The sequence below is a fragment of the Pseudochaenichthys georgianus genome, chromosome 22, assembly GCF_902827115.2.
Source record: "Pseudochaenichthys georgianus chromosome 22, fPseGeo1.2, whole genome shotgun sequence".
NCBI classification, from domain to species: domain Eukaryota; kingdom Metazoa; phylum Chordata; class Actinopteri; order Perciformes; family Channichthyidae; genus Pseudochaenichthys; species Pseudochaenichthys georgianus.
In genome coordinates, this window is record NC_047524.1 from 11,349,823 (window position 1) to 11,367,921 (window position 18,099).

The 18,099-nt window shown below is 38.4% G+C and overlaps 3 protein-coding genes across 3 annotated transcripts; 2 read left to right on the forward strand and 1 right to left on the reverse strand.

The window, feature by feature from the left end:
• The first annotated feature begins 4,296 nt into the window (after positions 1-4,296).
• Positions 4,297-6,923, forward strand: LOC117467913 (uncharacterized). Its single transcript, XM_034111833.2, has 3 exons — positions 4,297-5,178; positions 5,360-5,424; positions 5,861-6,923. Exons 1-3 carry the CDS (start codon positions 4,717-4,719, stop codon positions 5,952-5,954), a joined length of 621 nt encoding a protein of 206 aa, XP_033967724.1. The 5' UTR covers positions 4,297-4,716; the 3' UTR covers positions 5,955-6,923.
• Positions 6,924-7,022: 99 nt separating this feature from the next.
• LOC117467911 (kelch domain-containing protein 1) lies at positions 7,023-11,789 on the reverse strand. Its single transcript, XM_034111832.2, has 14 exons — positions 11,675-11,789; positions 11,096-11,209; positions 10,300-10,370; positions 9,883-10,000; positions 9,588-9,700; positions 9,398-9,485; positions 9,047-9,130; positions 8,801-8,881; positions 8,602-8,660; positions 8,356-8,465; positions 8,181-8,253; positions 7,972-8,056; positions 7,675-7,727; positions 7,023-7,404 (listed from the first exon to the last, which is right to left on the reverse strand). The coding sequence occupies exons 2-14, from the start codon at positions 11,198-11,200 to the stop codon at positions 7,263-7,265; spliced, it is 1,182 nt and encodes a 393-aa protein (XP_033967723.1). The 5' UTR covers positions 11,201-11,209; positions 11,675-11,789; the 3' UTR covers positions 7,023-7,262.
• An 818-nt stretch (positions 11,790-12,607) lies between these two features.
• On the forward strand, positions 12,608-17,819 carry pole2 (polymerase (DNA directed), epsilon 2). Its single transcript, XM_034111813.1, has 19 exons — positions 12,608-12,729; positions 13,437-13,537; positions 13,831-13,906; positions 14,190-14,267; positions 14,421-14,514; positions 14,616-14,690; positions 14,787-14,870; positions 14,961-15,017; positions 15,122-15,170; positions 15,295-15,367; positions 15,866-16,038; positions 16,132-16,221; positions 16,318-16,372; positions 16,577-16,636; positions 16,727-16,804; positions 16,930-17,038; positions 17,215-17,391; positions 17,487-17,554; positions 17,670-17,819. The coding sequence occupies exons 1-19, from the start codon at positions 12,659-12,661 to the stop codon at positions 17,686-17,688; spliced, it is 1,587 nt and encodes a 528-aa protein (XP_033967704.1). The 5' UTR covers positions 12,608-12,658; the 3' UTR covers positions 17,689-17,819.
• Positions 17,820-18,099: the final 280 nt, after the last annotated feature.

Consider the following 18,099-nt stretch of genomic DNA (forward strand, 5'->3'; position numbering starts at 1 on the left):
TTCTCACAAACGTAAAAACAATCCAGCAGGTGTGAAATATTTCCGCCTCCACCCAAGTAGTTGGCCGACTGATCAACGGTGCCATCCTTAGTGCTAGTGTGCTACATGTAGCAATGCAAAACGAAAGCAAGATTTACTAACCCGCATGTTTCTATTCTTGGCAAGACTTTTAAGACTTTAAACTCTTCATATCCAGCCATGTACAAGGGATGATTTTCCCAGTGCTTCCAACACACTGTTATAAATGCACAAAAGCACCCAATGCAGCCAATGCGAACACGAGGGAACTCTGAGAAGCAGATGTACTACGGATGTACCGTGGTGTATTCTTTCCACATCAACATTGGAGCCAGGACTTGACTGAGCCAACGCTTCACAGCGACGAGCTCTAAACGACGTGACACACTGTCTGCCAGAGGAGGTATCTTGAATAGATACAGATACATAGAAATGAAAACATCCCTAAAAAAAAGGATAGGCATTTAAAACATGGTGGAGGCAAACCAGTTTTGCACTAGCCTGTGAGCAAACAAGTGAAATGAGCCTAATGAGTCAAACAGTATCCAGGATATACCTTCAAGTCACAAGTTTACAGTAGATTAAATCAGAAGAGGAAAGAGTAACAACAATTATAAATAAATACAAGACATATAGGTAAAGTTGATCAAATGATGAACTGAACAGACTTGACACTTCCAATCTGACACATTAGGATGCTGACAAACAAGACCAGTATAATGCAAGGGTTGATGCTGTGGGTTCCTCTCCAAATGAAGCCCCTTACCTAGTAGTTAATTAGGAGGTGAGCAGATGCTGGTATTGGGTGCTTTGAGCACACAAGAGAGGCAGTAATTGTTTTCTGTTGATTACATGGCCTCTTGACAGAAAAATGTGTCACTGCAGTGGTGACCACAGGCTACTGGGCTGAGAAAACCCGCAGCATACAGTGCTACAACATGCAAAAGATCATGGGAAAGAAAGTGGAAATCCAACCAAAAATGTATTTACATCGTTTAGCTATTGTCTTCAAACACATCATTGTATTTGTGCCTGTTCCTTTTTAATTATAAATATTGAGTATTTTATCATGTGAAAACAGTACTTACTGATTTTAATGACTGTAGTATTTATTTATTTCCTTCTTGTGTTTCATTACATTTTTACTGTAAATGTTACATTGGGCCACTTCGACTGCCATTTATTCAAAATTGAATGAGTGCTTCATCTTTATGTTGTCTCTATTTTCTGCCCTCAGTGGCTTTTAATGATTACAGTGTGCTTCCTATGCGGTCATTAGTGAGCTCAGAAACATCTGTAATTTTCTTTTACATCCCCACTTAACAAAAATACATCATATGTTGGCTCAAACAAGCCTTTGGACAAGGAGCTGTTCCTTTACAGTTTTGCTCACTTTTTCTTAATTAATATCCCGAGTGAATTTAGCCGAACCTCTCCAGATATTAAACCTAGAAAGAGAGTGCAAGATACTAGTCGCCTTGATGACAGTTGATAAACAGATGAGATATTGTGTGGTTTGCTTTTCTTGAATGCTGGCTCCATCTGCTGGTTTTAAACTAACCACTCGGACAAATGCTTTGGCAACATGAACCAAATCATGAGATCAGAACAAAGGTTGATGCCTGATCTTTTAAAGCAATCTGCCAATGAGAATTATTGGGTATGTCATTATGAAAGGGGTTGGGAGTAAAAGGTTGGAGTCAGCGCTGAAAAAGTTTCCCGCAAACCTCCTTCAGAGGTCATGAGGTCATCTCGTTGACGTACTTTCAACGTCAGCACCAAAGCAAAAACCTTAATTTACATTTAGTAATCCAGCAGATTAAGAGGGATAGCTCAAAGTTAAACAAGGCTGCCCCTGCTCTTTTACTACAGTTGAACTCCTCCTGGCTTCGTTTACTGTTACCCTGACAACATTATGTCACCATGTCAGAGTTACGGTGTCCCTCTGTCTCAGCTTTTCTCATCGGTTCACTTGATTACGTCTGCGCCGTGGCTCAATGGATGGAAGGGACTTGGCAAGTGTCTTCTTCTGTTGGAAATATCAGTATATCATGTTCATTTAAAATAATGACAGAAAGTTGGTCAATTACAGAAGAGTATTAGAGCTATACTTTAGGAAAAAAACAATAAAATGCAATTTTTCTTATTTAACAATGCAAGAATTAAGACAAGAATGTTGACGAATAAAGCTAGACTTTTAGCAAATGCACTAACATTAGTAGTTTGGTATATTTGCAGGGTTCAACTTCAATCTTGAAATGTTTATTCCCAACATTTCGACTTTATTCTATGAGTGTTTTTTTGCTGGCATAGCGCTTGCACTTTTCCTTAGTAAAGAGAGAAGACATTTTGGTTGAAGTTATTGATGAGTTACAGATCCTCACCGCTCAGGGTTTGGGTCTGAGTGGAGCATAATGATGTGCCAGTAAACAGGAGTTCCTCTGAAAAGTAGAACTACAGGATGCAGTGTGTTTATGTTAGTGTGTAGTTCTTCTTGACCCTGTCATGTCCATGTGTGTGTACCTGGCGTGGAAGAGGCCCAGACAGTTTTACTGGAATGCCTATCAGCAGGCAGCTGGCTTGTTAAATACTCTCCAGAGGTTTCGTTTTTGCCAGACATATGGCAGAAATGTGTCTTTGACTCAAACATGACAACATGTATGCCCTTCAAATGGAGCAGTTGAGTCATAATAATTAAAAATGTGCACACATGCTTTCCTGCTGTTGGAAGGAAACAAAGAGCATTTGTATCTGAAACAGTTCCAAAAGCAGTTTGCATAATGTTTATTCACAGTCACAAACCCATCTTAATTGATTTCAAACAGTTTTAGAGGAGGTGATAAATCAAACACGGCAGAATCAAGAAGAATCGGGAGGAGAACAAGACTTTTAAAAAGACTGAACTCCACTGTGTTAAGTCTCGGATCATCGACGGAGAAATATTCTTGAATGTGGGAGAAGTCAGAGAAGCCACAGTTATGCAGCGAGCTGGGCTGTGGCCTCCGTCTGGCAGCAGATCCTCCCCCTTGTCTGGAAGCTGTTGAGTTCTCCTCCAGATGTGTGCGCCTGATCTTTCTGATGACACACTGGTGAAGGCAGAGAAAAACAAAAAGAGGGTTCCTAAAAACACAAACAGGATGATATAAGAGGGGGAAAGTAAGCGTGTTTGTATACTTTTACTTTTGGACACACTTACATGTTATTGGACTTTTGGAGACGTATAGTACACATGTATTCTATAAGTGCACAAATAAGAGGATGTTCTGCATTCAAGTGCTTTCCCCAGGCCCTTATAGTTAGTTTCTGAGAAAATGTTCAAATAAAGAAAATATTATCTTTGGACAGCATCACTGAAATGTAGAAATTGCAATGAATTCATTTTGAAATGGTTAAAAACACAATACCACATTGGGCTTTTCATGAAGACTATAAGTAACCTCTAAGTATTTGTCTTTTACTTGTTTGCAGCTTAAGCAAGGGAAGTGAAGCAAGTAAAGGAACAATAATTTAGATGTATCCCGATCCTCTTACATATGTTCTGGCACATCAAAAAACAAAGCAGGAATTTCCTCTATGAGGCATTTGGGACTTGTATTCCCATTTCCCCCCCCTCTCACATTCACAGTTTAGAAAATGTCAGTTGCTTAAACGGCAGGTGTCTTTGACTTGGTCATCCTCCAGAGGGAACAGGTTGCACAGCTGTCTGGCACACAGTGCTCACAAAAGCACGGAAAGAGAGAGAATGAGGCACTTAATGAAAGATAGCAAACAACTCCTTTACTCGAGTGAACTCTGGGTTCTTGTCGGACAGCTCTGGCGGGGAGATGCTCCTGCTGTGTCTTTTGTATGTGCAGGATCAAACAAAAGCTTATTGGGGAATCTCTGGGAAGCCCAAGCTGTCGGAAAGGAATGCCTCTTCTCTTGTGGCTCTGTGCTTGAGTCTTAATCAGTCACTGGAGGGGCTGGCAAGCAGCGGGTCTCCTAGACCCAGCGGCAGGACAGGAACTCACTCACTCCTGACCTCACTTCAATGCCTCAATAAAATCTATTAGCTGAACACAGACAGGCAAAAGGCTGGTCATTGTTGCTGATGTAATGCAGATATATCAAACTAATTGGACCCTGTTAGCCTTTGCATGGGCATACTGTCAGGGTTCTTATGTAATCTCTTTCTAAAATCCAGGGAGTGGCTGAACATTTCAATGGCTTTCTTATTTTAATTGTTTTCATGGAAACAAAAATTTAAATTCTATGATAGGAAAATATATGTGGAGGGTCTGAAGGAAAGTGGAAGTTATTTGTGGCCAGTACAAATACTCGAAACATAAAGGGTGTGTGTTCCCTCTAAGAAGGCGGAGTTTTCTCCCTGGGGTCCTGAGCCAAACTGGTGTTATGTAACTGATACACTGCTCCTCATCCTGATGTGGAGTTACCCGAAAGTGTACAGAGAGTTCTGTGAACATTTCTGCGGAGCGTCATTAGAATGTTAGCGGGACATTTTTCCAAGAAAATGGGCCTTTAAATCTAGATGTTTAGCCAGAGAACTGTTTTACAGCCGTAATCCAAATTTAGAACTGACCTTAAACACTGCCAAGGATCATCGTTGGTTAATGTTCAACTCGGCTCTTGGTGTGCCTGCAGAGGAATTTGGAAATGGGACTTTGCGTTTAGATTTTGGAAGCAGCCAGACGGACAGACATGGGCAGCGGTACAAGCCGTGGGAAGAAAGTTGCACCTGCGTGTGTCGGCGAAGTGAAGGGTACAAAATCAACCTCCGGTGAAACTTCACCAAAACAGGAAAGCCGGCCTTTTAAGCCTCTTACAATTCAATCAATTTTGCGCAACGCGCGCAACCGTGCCCAACGGGAGTGCCACAGCGAGGGGCACGACTCTGACTTTTCTCGGGAGGAAGATGACATTGACGGGGAGATGGACACTGTTATTGGGGATTACGTGGAGCGAGAGAAAACTTCCGTGAAGAAAACTCCTCCCAAGAAGATAGGACTCAGATCTAAAACATACGGACTGTGTCCCTTCAGCCAAGAGGATGAAAATGACTTCAGCTCCGAGGAGCCACGTGGCTCACACGGTGGATCCGGAGATGTAAACAAGAGGAGCAGTGATGCTTCCACACAACCTGCGTGCCCCAGTCAGCACAGTGTAAGGATTTGTATATACTAGACTGTGTTCATTATTATTCGAAAACACGTGATTTATCTCTCAGTTTATTTATAACAGCAAGGTTGTTTTCTGATTAACAGCAGGTCTGCAGAACCTTTAAGTGCTAAAATGAAAACACATGTCATCCTTTCTTTCCTTCTTTATCTCTGGTGTGTCTCAGTCCTCACAGGGTTTTTTGACAAGAGGGGCTTTGTTGGAAGCTGTTCCCACATCAGAAAAACAATCGTAAGTACAGCTCTTATAAATAATGCAATTCCGAGCTCAGTGGAGTAGTAAAAACTGAGCAGGGTCAGATCAAATGTACCTTAAAGGGATCGAAATACCAACCCATTATTCTCAGGGACGATCAGATTAGTGAGACGTCTGCAAGCAGGACAGAAACAAACACATGTCTGTTGCTTTGTTGGAAGTGAGTGTGATAACCGGAACTAAGAATAGCATCCCCAATTCAACATGTGTTAAACACAAGGAGGAGACTATATTTCATACAGGGCCCCTATAGGTAATTATATTATTTGGAAAGTCATCACTTTATGTTGTTGTGGATTGATCTATTGAAACAATGTATATCTGTTGTGAAATCACTGAAAAATAGAAAGTATCACTTAATATGTTCAGTGTTATATCACTATGTTGATGACTCATTTCTCCACACTCCCAGGACGTTTGGCAGCTCCTCCCTCACCATGCCAGCCATCATGTACGATGGATCAGAAGAGGAGCTGATGAACACTATTGAGAAAGAGTTTAATTGACCCCCAGCTGAGAGTGCTGCAGCAAAGCTGTTTTCTCTTTCAGCTGTCCTTGTGGCACAGAAAAGTTTGCATTAGCAATTTCTAAAATAGAAATGGGTGCAGGTTTTTTTTTGACAATTTCCTGTTACCAAGGAAGGCTACATCCACTGTATTTAAGCAGGATTTCACGGGTAAATCCTACGTTGTTTGTGTTGAACTTAAACTGCTGCACTCCAGGCCTTTGCATTTCACCCAAGTCTTATTTAACAACATGTGGCAGTGTAATCGCAGAGCTATAACACCAACTTGAACAGGTGCCAGGAGGTTCTCCTTGCAGTCCAGAGAGCTGAGAGAAGCCTTCCTGGTGTGTTATCTGCAGCGGTGTCACTGTCACCCCCTCAACGCTGCAGGCCTCCCACAGAGCACACACCTTCTTATTTGTTACCTATTACCTACTTTACTTTAACTTTGCTGTTAATAGGTAAAGGAAAGAGCACACATGTTTCTCTGGTTGCTAAAACTGAGGTAGTAGCATTAAAACCACATTCTTGTGGCCATGCTATATGCAAGCATCACATTTTCCAGCAGCAGATGTGCAGGGCCGGGTATAGGGTAGAGTTTTTGTGGCGACCCAAAGGTATGAGCTGGGATGTTTGTTTAAGGTTTCCTTCCTGGCCACAGTTCCTGCACTTTTCCACCCTTGTGAAGAAGGAATGTGTGGCAACAGAGACTTTTAGTCAGGCTCACTTAAGACGCAGCTTTGTTTCAGCCACATTCAACTATGGGATGCTGCCACTTAGTGGTGGAAAACAGTAGCATGAACACATACTTGAATATTAATAATGGATGTGTAAACAAATGGCATACTGTATGTCAATGATTGACAAAAGGGGAAATTCAACCTGGCATGTAGAGAAAGGTTTTTTTAATGTTGTTTTATATTGCATATAATGTTTATAATGTTGATTGTTGCTGTATTTCTGGTCATGTGTGAAGTTTCTGTAAGAATCAGTGTGTGTGTTTAAGTTGGCTGAGTTGACTTATACTTAAAATACCTGTGTTTCCTAATAATCCACCCCAAACATACAGTTTGATGCACCCTTTAATTATCACAGGAAAAACATTTTGTTAAGGGTGTTTCAGCAGGCAAACTGTACAAAATAAAATGTGCATCTCTAAAACCATAAAATAAAACACCATAAAATATTTGGCACACTCTTTAAAAAAATTAAAAAGCTATCCCACAGTGTGACTGAGATATACATACTGAAAAGAGTACAGTACTGGTGTGCCAATGCATTGTTCTTGGCAATTAAGACATTCTTTAAACTAATACTTCAGCCTCTTTGAAGGCCTGTAGTAAGACATTCTCCTCTGTACGGCCGTCAGTAGTTTTGGAGGTAGGAGAGAAAGCTGGTTTCTGAGTGTCTCATTGTTCCTCACATTCTTTGCAATGTAATCCTCACAAATCCTGTGAGAAGAAAAAAATGTCATTTTTTCATTCATATTTCCAAAAAAGGAGTTGATACTTCTTTAGAAATGGATCCTTACACAATACATTTTAAAACAGATCTGTTAACCGTCAGAAATGAATGTTTTTATTTTTAAATTCCAACTTTGTTTAACAAAATGTCTGTGTCTGTCTTTTTCATTTTTTTCTGGTTAAATTTGTAGATTATTTTCTGCAATGTTTTTATGAAATGATCTCTTTGGGTTTTATAAATCATATCCTGTTTCTTACCTGAATAGAGGATATGGCTGTGTTTGGAAGACAAGGGCGTCATTGCAGTGACTCTGAAAAATAAATATGCAAGTTTCTTAAGGTCAGTAAACAATACCTGTACACATCTCTATAGAGCTGTAATTAAACACCTGCTGATTTAAAAACAAACTTGCATCCATATAGTTTCAGATGTTTGCATGTTTTAAAGGGATTTTCCGAGGCTTTTATAGAATTTAGTTTGTAAAGATTTCAGATCTGCCAAAAATAGGTATAATTTCACATCTCTTAGTCGGAAAATGTGTCTTTGGTACTTACATTGTCAATTAGGAGGATGTAGTCACAACTTCCACCAAATACGATCACATCAGAGTCTTTGCTTGGACATGCTGTGTGCCATAACCTTCCATAGGAGAAATTATGCTTTTAAAAATCATCTCAGAATTTCTGAAAACTCTCCTACAAAGTAATACATGTAAAACACACAGTTATCTTTCCACAATTGCCACATATTCATAAATTACTACCGTGGCTTATTCTTGAAGGGATGCTCGACTTCTCTCCATATCTTTGTTTCAACATCAAGCAACCATCCATCACCTGATTTAGAAAATACATGTTATTGAATTCCAACCAATGAATAACATAAAATGACCAAAGGAATAAGGAAATCAAAGTGAAGGGGTGGGTACACTTTCTTACTCATTGGTTTGCAGTCTGCACTGAGACCTCCAAACAGGAACATGCTGCTGTCTGAAACTGCTGTGAGCGAATGCCACGATCTGCCCACTGGAATGGAGGAGCCTGGCGTTCTGGAAAATATATTTAGCACACTGGTGTCAAAAGACAAACCTGGCTAAAGTTACTTTTTAAAATCCATTACAAAGTTGAAAAAAAAGTAATTTGGGCACACTTGCAGTTCGCTATTGATCACAAACAGATACGCACATTTCTGACCACGTCCATGATTCAAGGTCCAGGCAGTGAATGTCACTCGTTCTGGTTTCCTGAATATAAAAAAAGTAAAGCACAAGTTACTAACAACAGACTTGAATTTATGTTTCTCCGATGTCCTTGCTGCTACTGGTGACTTCTTGTTGTCTACTTGTTCATATATGAGAGGAACTGAAAATGATGCAACTCCCACCATGACTCTGCCTCCACAGATGTATCCTCTTTTTCCGATTGTGGCACTGGCGTGGGCGGCCCTGGGATCTGGAGTACGGCCCTGCACACAAAAACAGTCACAAAAGTAATCTGTGGATTTTGAAATTGTCTTAACATATTTCCAATACAGCATAGTTTCCCTTACGTTTGAGGTCTTATTTAACAAACCAAAATCCATGCATGCATTCAAGACATACAATTATAAATCGCACTCAAATATACTCACATGGGTTTGTGGTTGACTCCAACTGGCTTGCATGGGGTCAAACATATGAACCTCATTGTTCCATCCCCAGAAGACTTCTTCAACCTGAAAGTATAACATAAATTGAAAATTATTTATATGAAGGCATTTAAGGGTATTGTTGGTCAGTACCAGTGAGATCACAGTTTCGTCCTCAGATGCTGACATTTCACATTTCTGTCCTGGAGCACTTTAAAACTAAATCAAAACAACACAGAAAAATGGAGCACTGATGTTTTCAGAAATATTTATGTAATGCCTTATCGACACTGTTGGGTAAGCAAGTGTTTATCGAACCCAGTGACGGTGTCAAAAGTCAATAATATTGATTACCCATGATGCTTTATCTATAATAAAGCTTCTGTTTGTTCTATCAACATTAGACAGTAGTTTGTGACCATATCCTCCAAAGTAGATAATCCTGGAAAACAGTAAAGAAAGATTATCACAATTATTATCATGTGTAATATGGTGAATACAATAAATAGTAGTCATGCAATATTGAGATTTTAATGGTGCTTACTTTCCCTTGTAAACCCAGCAAGACAGTTTGTCTCGATGTGACGGGGCAGAAGCAATGTCACAATTGATCTTCTTCCACGTGTATTTGCCGTCTGTCAGGTCGACACAATATATCTGTTTAAAGTCAAACACTGATCACTTCTTCATGTCAACATTTGCTCATTCTAAGATGTGACCTTTAGGAGGGATTTTACAGAATGATAGTAATTATTAACAAAAATATGAATAAAAACATATTATTCACATCAATTCAACCATAATTAGATAACGTACTGTGTGTTGAGAATCTGCCTTACCTGATTGGTCTGTCCATTGTTATCACAACCTCCAAATATGTACAAGTGTCCATTTAGTAAGCAGCCACAGGTTCCAGACATAGAGGGAGGGACTTCCCCTGACATGTGAAACACTTCCCTTCAAGAAAAGGTTTAAAATGTTAAAATGAGAATTAATTACTCACATACTCTTATGTTATGACACATTTTTACAACAATGACAAAGCAGAAAGCTCCAGGCAAGTGCTTTACAATCCAAACACAAGAAAAATGTGACAAGACTGGAACAAGTCAAAAACACAATGAAAGTCGCCAGAAGGAATGTTAGACAATAGACATTAGGACAGAGTGTGTGGATATTATGTGAAGATTGTGTGCATTACTATTCTTTGTTATGACAAAAATACGGCACATTTAGTACTTATTTAATCTTCTTACCATACACCCCGTTCTAAGTCGTACACCCAGATTTCATCACTAGGCAGGAAAACTTCATCATCAGCAATGGACTGTAGAGAATAAAACAAGGCTATTATAATGACATAACACCTATAGCCTGAATGTGTCTTTCAGTCTGTCATGATATGGAAGCAAATCATTATTATGGAGATATACAAACAAAAAATCTCATGCAATAAAATAAGTCAAATTCGGAGAATGTGCTTAAAGCCATATTAGCATGCTTAATGAGGGTTTGCTTGGTTTGCTATATTTTTTCAAGTTTTCAAATGTTTCAGTTGTTAAAGAATGGCTTCTGCATAAACAGTGATAAAGGTAGTAAGATCCTTTGCGTGTGTAAAAGTAGTACTACCATATTGCAGACATTTCCAAAAAGTAAAAGAGCTGAAAATGTTATAGTAGAGTATTATCTGCAGAATAAACTTAAAGTATCCTACAAGTACTTGTTATGCAAACTGGCTAATTTGATATTCCGACACTTGATTATTATTGATCTATTATTAATAATGCACAATGTTGCCTAAACAGCATTGAAATGTTTAAGCTATGGTTCATATTGAAAAAGCAGAGAATACGGTTTGTAGAAAAATTCTAATCAGTAAAGTAAAACAAACAAACAGATTCATTTAATAATAGAAAAGTTAAACACTTCCACCTGACATGTAGTAACCAGTTAGTAACTTGAGAGTAGAGTAAATTCTGGTTAATGTAGCCACCCTCTTTCCTTTGTTAAACAGCTGGTTTAGAAATGTTGTTTATTGTTTGTTTTGCTCACCATGTACCCTCCCCACACATACAGCAGGTTCCCCTCGACCACAGCCGTGTGTCCGCTCTTCTCCCGGGCCACCAGCTCCGAGCTGGGGCTCGATGCGGAGGCCATAGCTGGGTGCTATCAATAGAAAAGGTTTGAGGTTAAAATGATATATTTGTTAAAGAAATGTATTTAAAGGTCGCCAACAATATCGGCTGCTGTTGAAAGCAGTAAGGGAAGTGACTCATAACGGCAAGCAGAGCTAAAAAGCAAGCAAGCTTTCTATCCCTTTATGTTGTTGTCATTGCTTTAACATAAACGTAAGTATGGTGGCTTGGCTCTATGAAACCGAATGTTTTCTTCAAGTGTGTATCTTCTTGGTCGAATGCACTTATTGTAAGTCGCTTTGGATAAAACCGTCAGCTAAATGAAATGTAATGTAAAAGTACATTATAGGCTTTGGTATTTGTACAAAATTGAAAGCTACATAACATTGTTACCCTGAGCTGACGTTACAGTGGCAACAACAACGGTTGTCGACGACGACAATACACATATTTTTTACATTTTCTTTTCTACCAATATACTAATACTCATACTCACCTGATTCAGAAGGCTTTTAGTTGACGGTCCCTTTTGTTCTCATGTTGTAAACACTAAAACACAGCATAGCAAAAAATACCTCTAGCTCTACTGTCATAAACCGTTTCAAAATACAACTTCCGGTATTCTGTGGCTTTTCAAAGTAATAATAATAATAACAATAATAATAATGCATTACATTTTTTTATTAGAGCGCTTTTACAGGTGCTCAAAGCGCTTTACAAGTACACATTACAAAGTAAAAGCTTTCTGCCCGAAAACACAACCTTATTTCTAATTTGCAGACGGTCGAGACGGAACACAGCAATTCCCAGAAGAAAATGTAAAAATGACTAAATTAATTCTCTGAAGGCTCTGGCTATGACGGTAACAACAATAACAGCTGTATAAATGCAGAGTTACAGCACCAAACTGGAATATGTGCAATATGTGCGGGGACCAAAAATGTCTTTCTTTTTCATTATTTCTTTTTTTATTGTTTTATTATTTTTGTTTTTATTATGATTTATTTTAATATTATTAATATGTTATCAATATTAATTATTATTTAATTATTCATTGTTTATGTATTGATATCATTTTTTTATTTGATGTATTAATTCATTGCATTTGTACTTGTCATTTCTTTATTGTCATTATAATGTTTTATTAATTGATATCACTTTTATAATTCTAATTATTGTATTTATTATAATTGAATATATTACTATTTTTTGTTATAATTGTAATTTAATTTATTATTGGTATTTTATTATTACTTTTATTTTATTTTATTATAACCTTTTTTAAGATAAAAAAACATGTGTGGGTCCAATCCATAGACTGTATATATAAAGGTCCAATCTGTGGTGCTGCTCTGTATTTTTTATACAGAGGACTTTGTGTTGTTCGTCAGCGGAAGTGATCAAATACATCCGGAAGTTGACATTTAGCGCCAAATCTTGAGTCGAGCAGTGACAACAGAGACGCTTCATTGTAACAACCATGGATGTTGCTCGCAAAATTAAGATAAAAGTGTCTGCTGGATTCAAAATGCGGGGACTTATACTTCGACCGTATGTATTTTAATCATATTAAACCGTTTTGTTAATGTTGTAACGTTACTGCAAGTAACAAGAGCGTTAACTTCATACAAGATATCTGTCGCCTCAAAGGCAGTGATAGTCTGGAAGCGGTCGGCTATGTCTGTCTAATGTTATGGCAGTGACAACCTGGAAATGTACCTTAAACCGCTTGACGTGACAATAAACAGTAACAACTCTTAAGAAATGTCAACTGCTTTTAGTCCCCCACCTTTAGTATACATTTCTGCAGTGATTCCACTTCTACTAAGTATGTCCAATTTCAGCACTTTAACTTCTACTGAAACATCCCCTTGGTGCTTATGTAGAAAATAAAAAAAGATCAATTTAAGGTTAATGAACCTGGTTGCAGGAATTACCTCAGCTGCTTTCATCAAATGCGATCATACTGAAAGATAAACTTATTTCATGTTTACACTTAGGGTGACTCTTTCTATGCTCCAGCTTGAATACAAAATATCGTCTAATATGAACATTTTGAAAACATTGCAGTTTATTTCTTAAGCAAAATTGGGCAAAATATAGAAGTCATAAATGTGTTCTGGGATATTTGTTATCGAAAGCCAGCACACACACATTTTCTCTGGGAAACTTTGTATTAGTTTGCTTTCATATAAGCAGTCAAAAGTAAGAAACACGCATTTGTTCTTGTTTTTATATGCATGGTTTTTGTGCTCCAGGGAAGCCAGCAAATACCTACTGGAGGTCCTGGAGTCTGTCAATGCCACTGAGCTGGATGACATTATTGAAAAGGTCCTGGATGCAGTGGAAAAGCAACCATGTAAGTACAGAACTACCTGTCTCACAAAATCACTGTTTGTTTTAGAGCCTTATAACATGTGTATATGTTGTCTAACATGCACAAGCAGGGTGGAACACTAACAGGATGGTTTCATCACGTTAGACATTGTCCAGCAGAGCTCGCTTAGACTTACAAAACCCTGGCAAGCAGTCAGTATGAGAGACAAGAGGCAGTCAACCCTCGTGCAGAATCTTCTGCAGCACTGTAATGTGTTTTTATGTTTACCTGAAGTTTGTTTGCAAGTTGTGACCGCTGTTTGTTTTTCCCAACAGTGTCCTCTAACATGATAGAGCTGTCTGTGGTGGAGAGTGCTGTTCAGGATTGCACTCAGTCTTGTGATGAAAACATGTAAGTGTTTCTATTTGATTTACTGATCATAATAGATTTACAAACTACATACAATAGGGAAAAGTGCAATATTTGATTATGTATGAATGCAATAGGAAAAGTGCTGTACCTGTATGTTTCTTGTTTGTTTCTTTGCCATGTGAAATGTGATCTCTGACTGATTGACCTGAATGTTTTATGTGTATTATCTCGATGCCCAAGACAAATTTCTCCTAAGGGAAACAATAAAGCTTTATCTTATCTCTTACATCTTTGCCTAAAAGTTGTTAAAACTCCCTTCCAGAGATAATGTTTTCAACATCATTGGAGCCTTTGATGTGCCCAGATACATTTACAGTTCGGAGCGGAAGAAATTTGTACCGTGAGTTAATCAGTTTCTTTGTTGTTTGTGTTCAAATAATCCCAGAATTATATTTCTTACCTTTTTGCTGCTGATGTAAGACCCAGTTTACATACTTACATATATTGCAGACAAAGTTGTTAACAGATTTTTTTGTTGGCTTTCTTCCTTCAGCATCAGTATGACAAGCCATACAGCATCCAGTCTGTGTGGTTTGGCCAGAGACAAAGCTGAGTTCTTCAGGGAGCGCTACACCATCTTGCAACAGGTCAGTGAGTCTGTCTTTATCAAATTGGATTCAATGTCTTTGCTGCCAGTCCAGTGTGCGTAGTTTGCACGTTGTATTAATACAGACCTATTGTTTTGTAGCGTATACATCGGCACCAGCTCTTCACCCCTCCTGCAATAGGAGCTGCTGTTGAAGAGGGTCAAAACAAGTTTCAGGTAACACATCTTAAAACACTACTAGAAAATAAAACACATCCTAATGTTTTGCATTTGACTAACAGATTGTTTTCCTTTTTTATTTGTATTTTCTAGCTCAAGACAATTGAAGCACTGCTTGGCAGCACAGCTAAACTGGGAGAAGTGATCGTACTGGGGATGATCACACAACTAAAAGAGGTGACTTGGGGAGAAAAAGCCTCCTGTCTGTTCTTCAGTACATTTTATATTTTCAACTAGTTTCTTAAACATTTCTTAATTTCTTTTCAGGGTAAATTTTACCTGGAGGACCTAAGTGGAACAGTACAACTGGACATGTCCAAAGCAATATCCTTTCAAAATCTTTGTTATAGCTGGTGATCAAAAACGAATTTGTATTGATCAATATACAATGCTTTTAAAATGGATGAATTCCTTAACTAGATTCTCACCAGTTTCATAATGGCCTGTACACAGAATCCTGCTTTGTGCTGGCAGAGGGTAAGACATCAACTCATTCTAAAAATGGCATTATTGAAAATACAAAAAGATGATTTAATATTTAAAAATATAAAGTATTATCACAAAGATTATTAGCAGGAAAGTTGTCCCCTTTGTCCTGCAGGTTGGTACGAGGACTCGGTTTTCCACGTCAATGGCTTTGGGTTTCCACCAACAGAGTCGTCATCAGGCACAAGGTCAGTGGATGGAAAAAGCTTTTAAGAAAACATTTAATCACAAGAAAAATCAGTGAGCTGTCAGTAGAGATGTGTGCAACCTGATAGACATGGGAGTTAATCTGTAGCTTTTCACATTTTAAAATGACCCCAAAGCGAAATAAGAATCTAGTATGACATCTGTGAGGCCGTTTTACCTTGTTGTTGATATGCGGCGAAATCGTCATTAAACTAAGGTGAAGGCCAACATCATTATTCTTTTTTCAATCAAGAGTATTGAAACTGTCTGTAATAACGACATTAATCTTTAACGATTTTAACCAAATATAATAGCACTGGGATGTTTAAACATATATGTTTATTACTCACAAGATATTAAAATTGGCATTCAAAGTTTGTTGCAACTCCCCTCATTTCTGTTTGAGTTCGGGGCACTTAACTCTAAATTGTTTATTTAAAAAGAACACAAATGTATGTGTAAGAACAGTTAGTCACTGATGCTCCTTGCCTTATTTCCAGAGCATACTACGGCAATCTCAACTTCTTTGGCGGTCCATCCACCACCTCAGTGAAGGCCTCAGCCAAGCTGAAGCAGCTGGAGGCAGAGAATGAAGACGCCATGTTTATCATTGTCTCTGATGTGTGGCTCGACAGCGTTGAAGTGATGGAGAAGCTCAATGTCATGTTCTCAGGTCTGGTGTTGCATCATAGACTTCACAGGTCCCATATATGCACTTTATGAGACATCGTTCCCACTTAGCCTTGCTTTTTGTTTTTTCTTACAGGCTATGCTACGATGCCTCCTACCTGTTTCATTTTTTGTGGAAACTTCTCGTCTGCCCCATATGGAAAAACACAGATCAAATCTCTCAAAGGTGAGACTTTTGGGTCTTCATCACTTCAAACAAACTACAGATTTTTGAATGATGAATAGAAAGTATTTCGGAATCTAATTTGTTTTTCTGTTTTAGAGTCATTGAAGACGCTTGCTGATGCTATATGTTCATACCCCAGCATTCACAGCAGGTAGGATCTCATAGAGTTCTTCCTCTATTCTGCTCTGTTTTAAGGTTCCCTGTAGTGACCCATAGTAGCGCTATTGAGTAGGTCTTGTTTCTTTTGTGCATGTGCATAAGGAAGCTCATGTAGATAACACAATACACTCCTGCACTGTTCAACTTTTAAGTTTCAATAAGTTTGACTTGAATTTTGTTTGCAATTGTCCTGCAGTTGTCGCTTTGTGTTTGTTCCTGGCCCAGAAGACCCCGGTCCTGGCACCATCCTGCCACGGTAAACATTCAGAAACATCATCTTTTTAATAGAATGATGTGAGTTTTGCTCAGTGATTTGGACAAATGTTGCTACATATGTTTTTCTTAGGCCTCCCTTGGCAGATCACATCACGGAGGATTTCAGAGAGAGGGTGCCATTTTCAGTGTTCACTACTAACCCATGCAGGTAACAGTCTTTTATGGAGAATGATCAGGGTTGATTTGTATGTCTTTGAGAATGTTTTTGACTGGTACCTTGACATTTTAAAGTACTCAACTGTTCGAGCTCTAACTGCTTTGTTTTCCTTTCAGGATCCAGTACTGCACCCAGGAGATCGTCATTATCAGGGAAGACCTGGTCAACAAGATGTGCAGGAACTGTGTCCGGTTGCCCAATAACAATCTGGACATTCCAAACCATGTGAGTTTCAGCTTCTTTGAAAAACATTCTTACCGAGTGAACTGAAACATGGAGTAGTTGCTGCAAAGATATTGGTAAATTATCCAACTTGGTCTCCTTTCTGACAAAACAAATGTGAATTGTCCTTTTATTTTTCTAAAATAAATGATCTTGTCATTTACTCGTCATCTTCACAGTTTGTTAAGACCATCCTATCCCAGGGTCACTTGACTCCACTGCCTCTGTATGTCAGTCCCGTATTCTGGGCGTACGACTACTCCCTGCGGGTATACCCAATCCCTGATGTCATCATCTTCGCAGACAAATACGACCCATTCAGCATCAAAAACACAGACTGCCTGTGTGTCAACCCGGTGAGAAGAAACAGTGGTCTTTTGACAGAAAATGATATTTGAATTTCTATTGTATTTTGTCACTTTTATCATTTGTAAATAATCTGTTTCTACAGGGTTCGTTCCCAAAAAGTGGCTTCACATTTAAGGTGTACTACCCAGCCAGCAGAACTATTGAGGACAGGTAGGATGCTTTTTTTAGGTTAAACTTGTTACTTGAGATCTTTCATAACAGAAAATTATAGTATTGACCATCAGTAATGCTTATACTAATCAGTTATGTACATGTGTGTTCACAGCAAACTTCAAGGACTCTAAAGGAAGTAAATGGATACAGAAGGGGATCCGTCAAAATCGTTTTGTACATTGCTTATGTATTATACTGTGTGTTTTAAATAGTTTGGTGACAAATCTCTGTAGTATTCTGTATGCATCTGTGTATGTTCTGACATGAATAATAAAGATTTTATTCTTTAAACTGGATACCTGACATATTTGTGTATGCACAATGATCAGCCTTTCTTTGAGATACCTCAAAAACTATAGTCTGCCTTTCAAGTCTTTGGGGTTAGGTAGGTGGATTTTCAAAGTGGGGTCTGTGGCCAACATTCTAATCTAACATATTATATATTATTATAGATAACAAATTCAGAATCCATGTTTTATTTATTTTCTTTTGTAGTTGCTAATTGAATTGGAGTCAATCACACTGTTTTATGGGAATTTTGT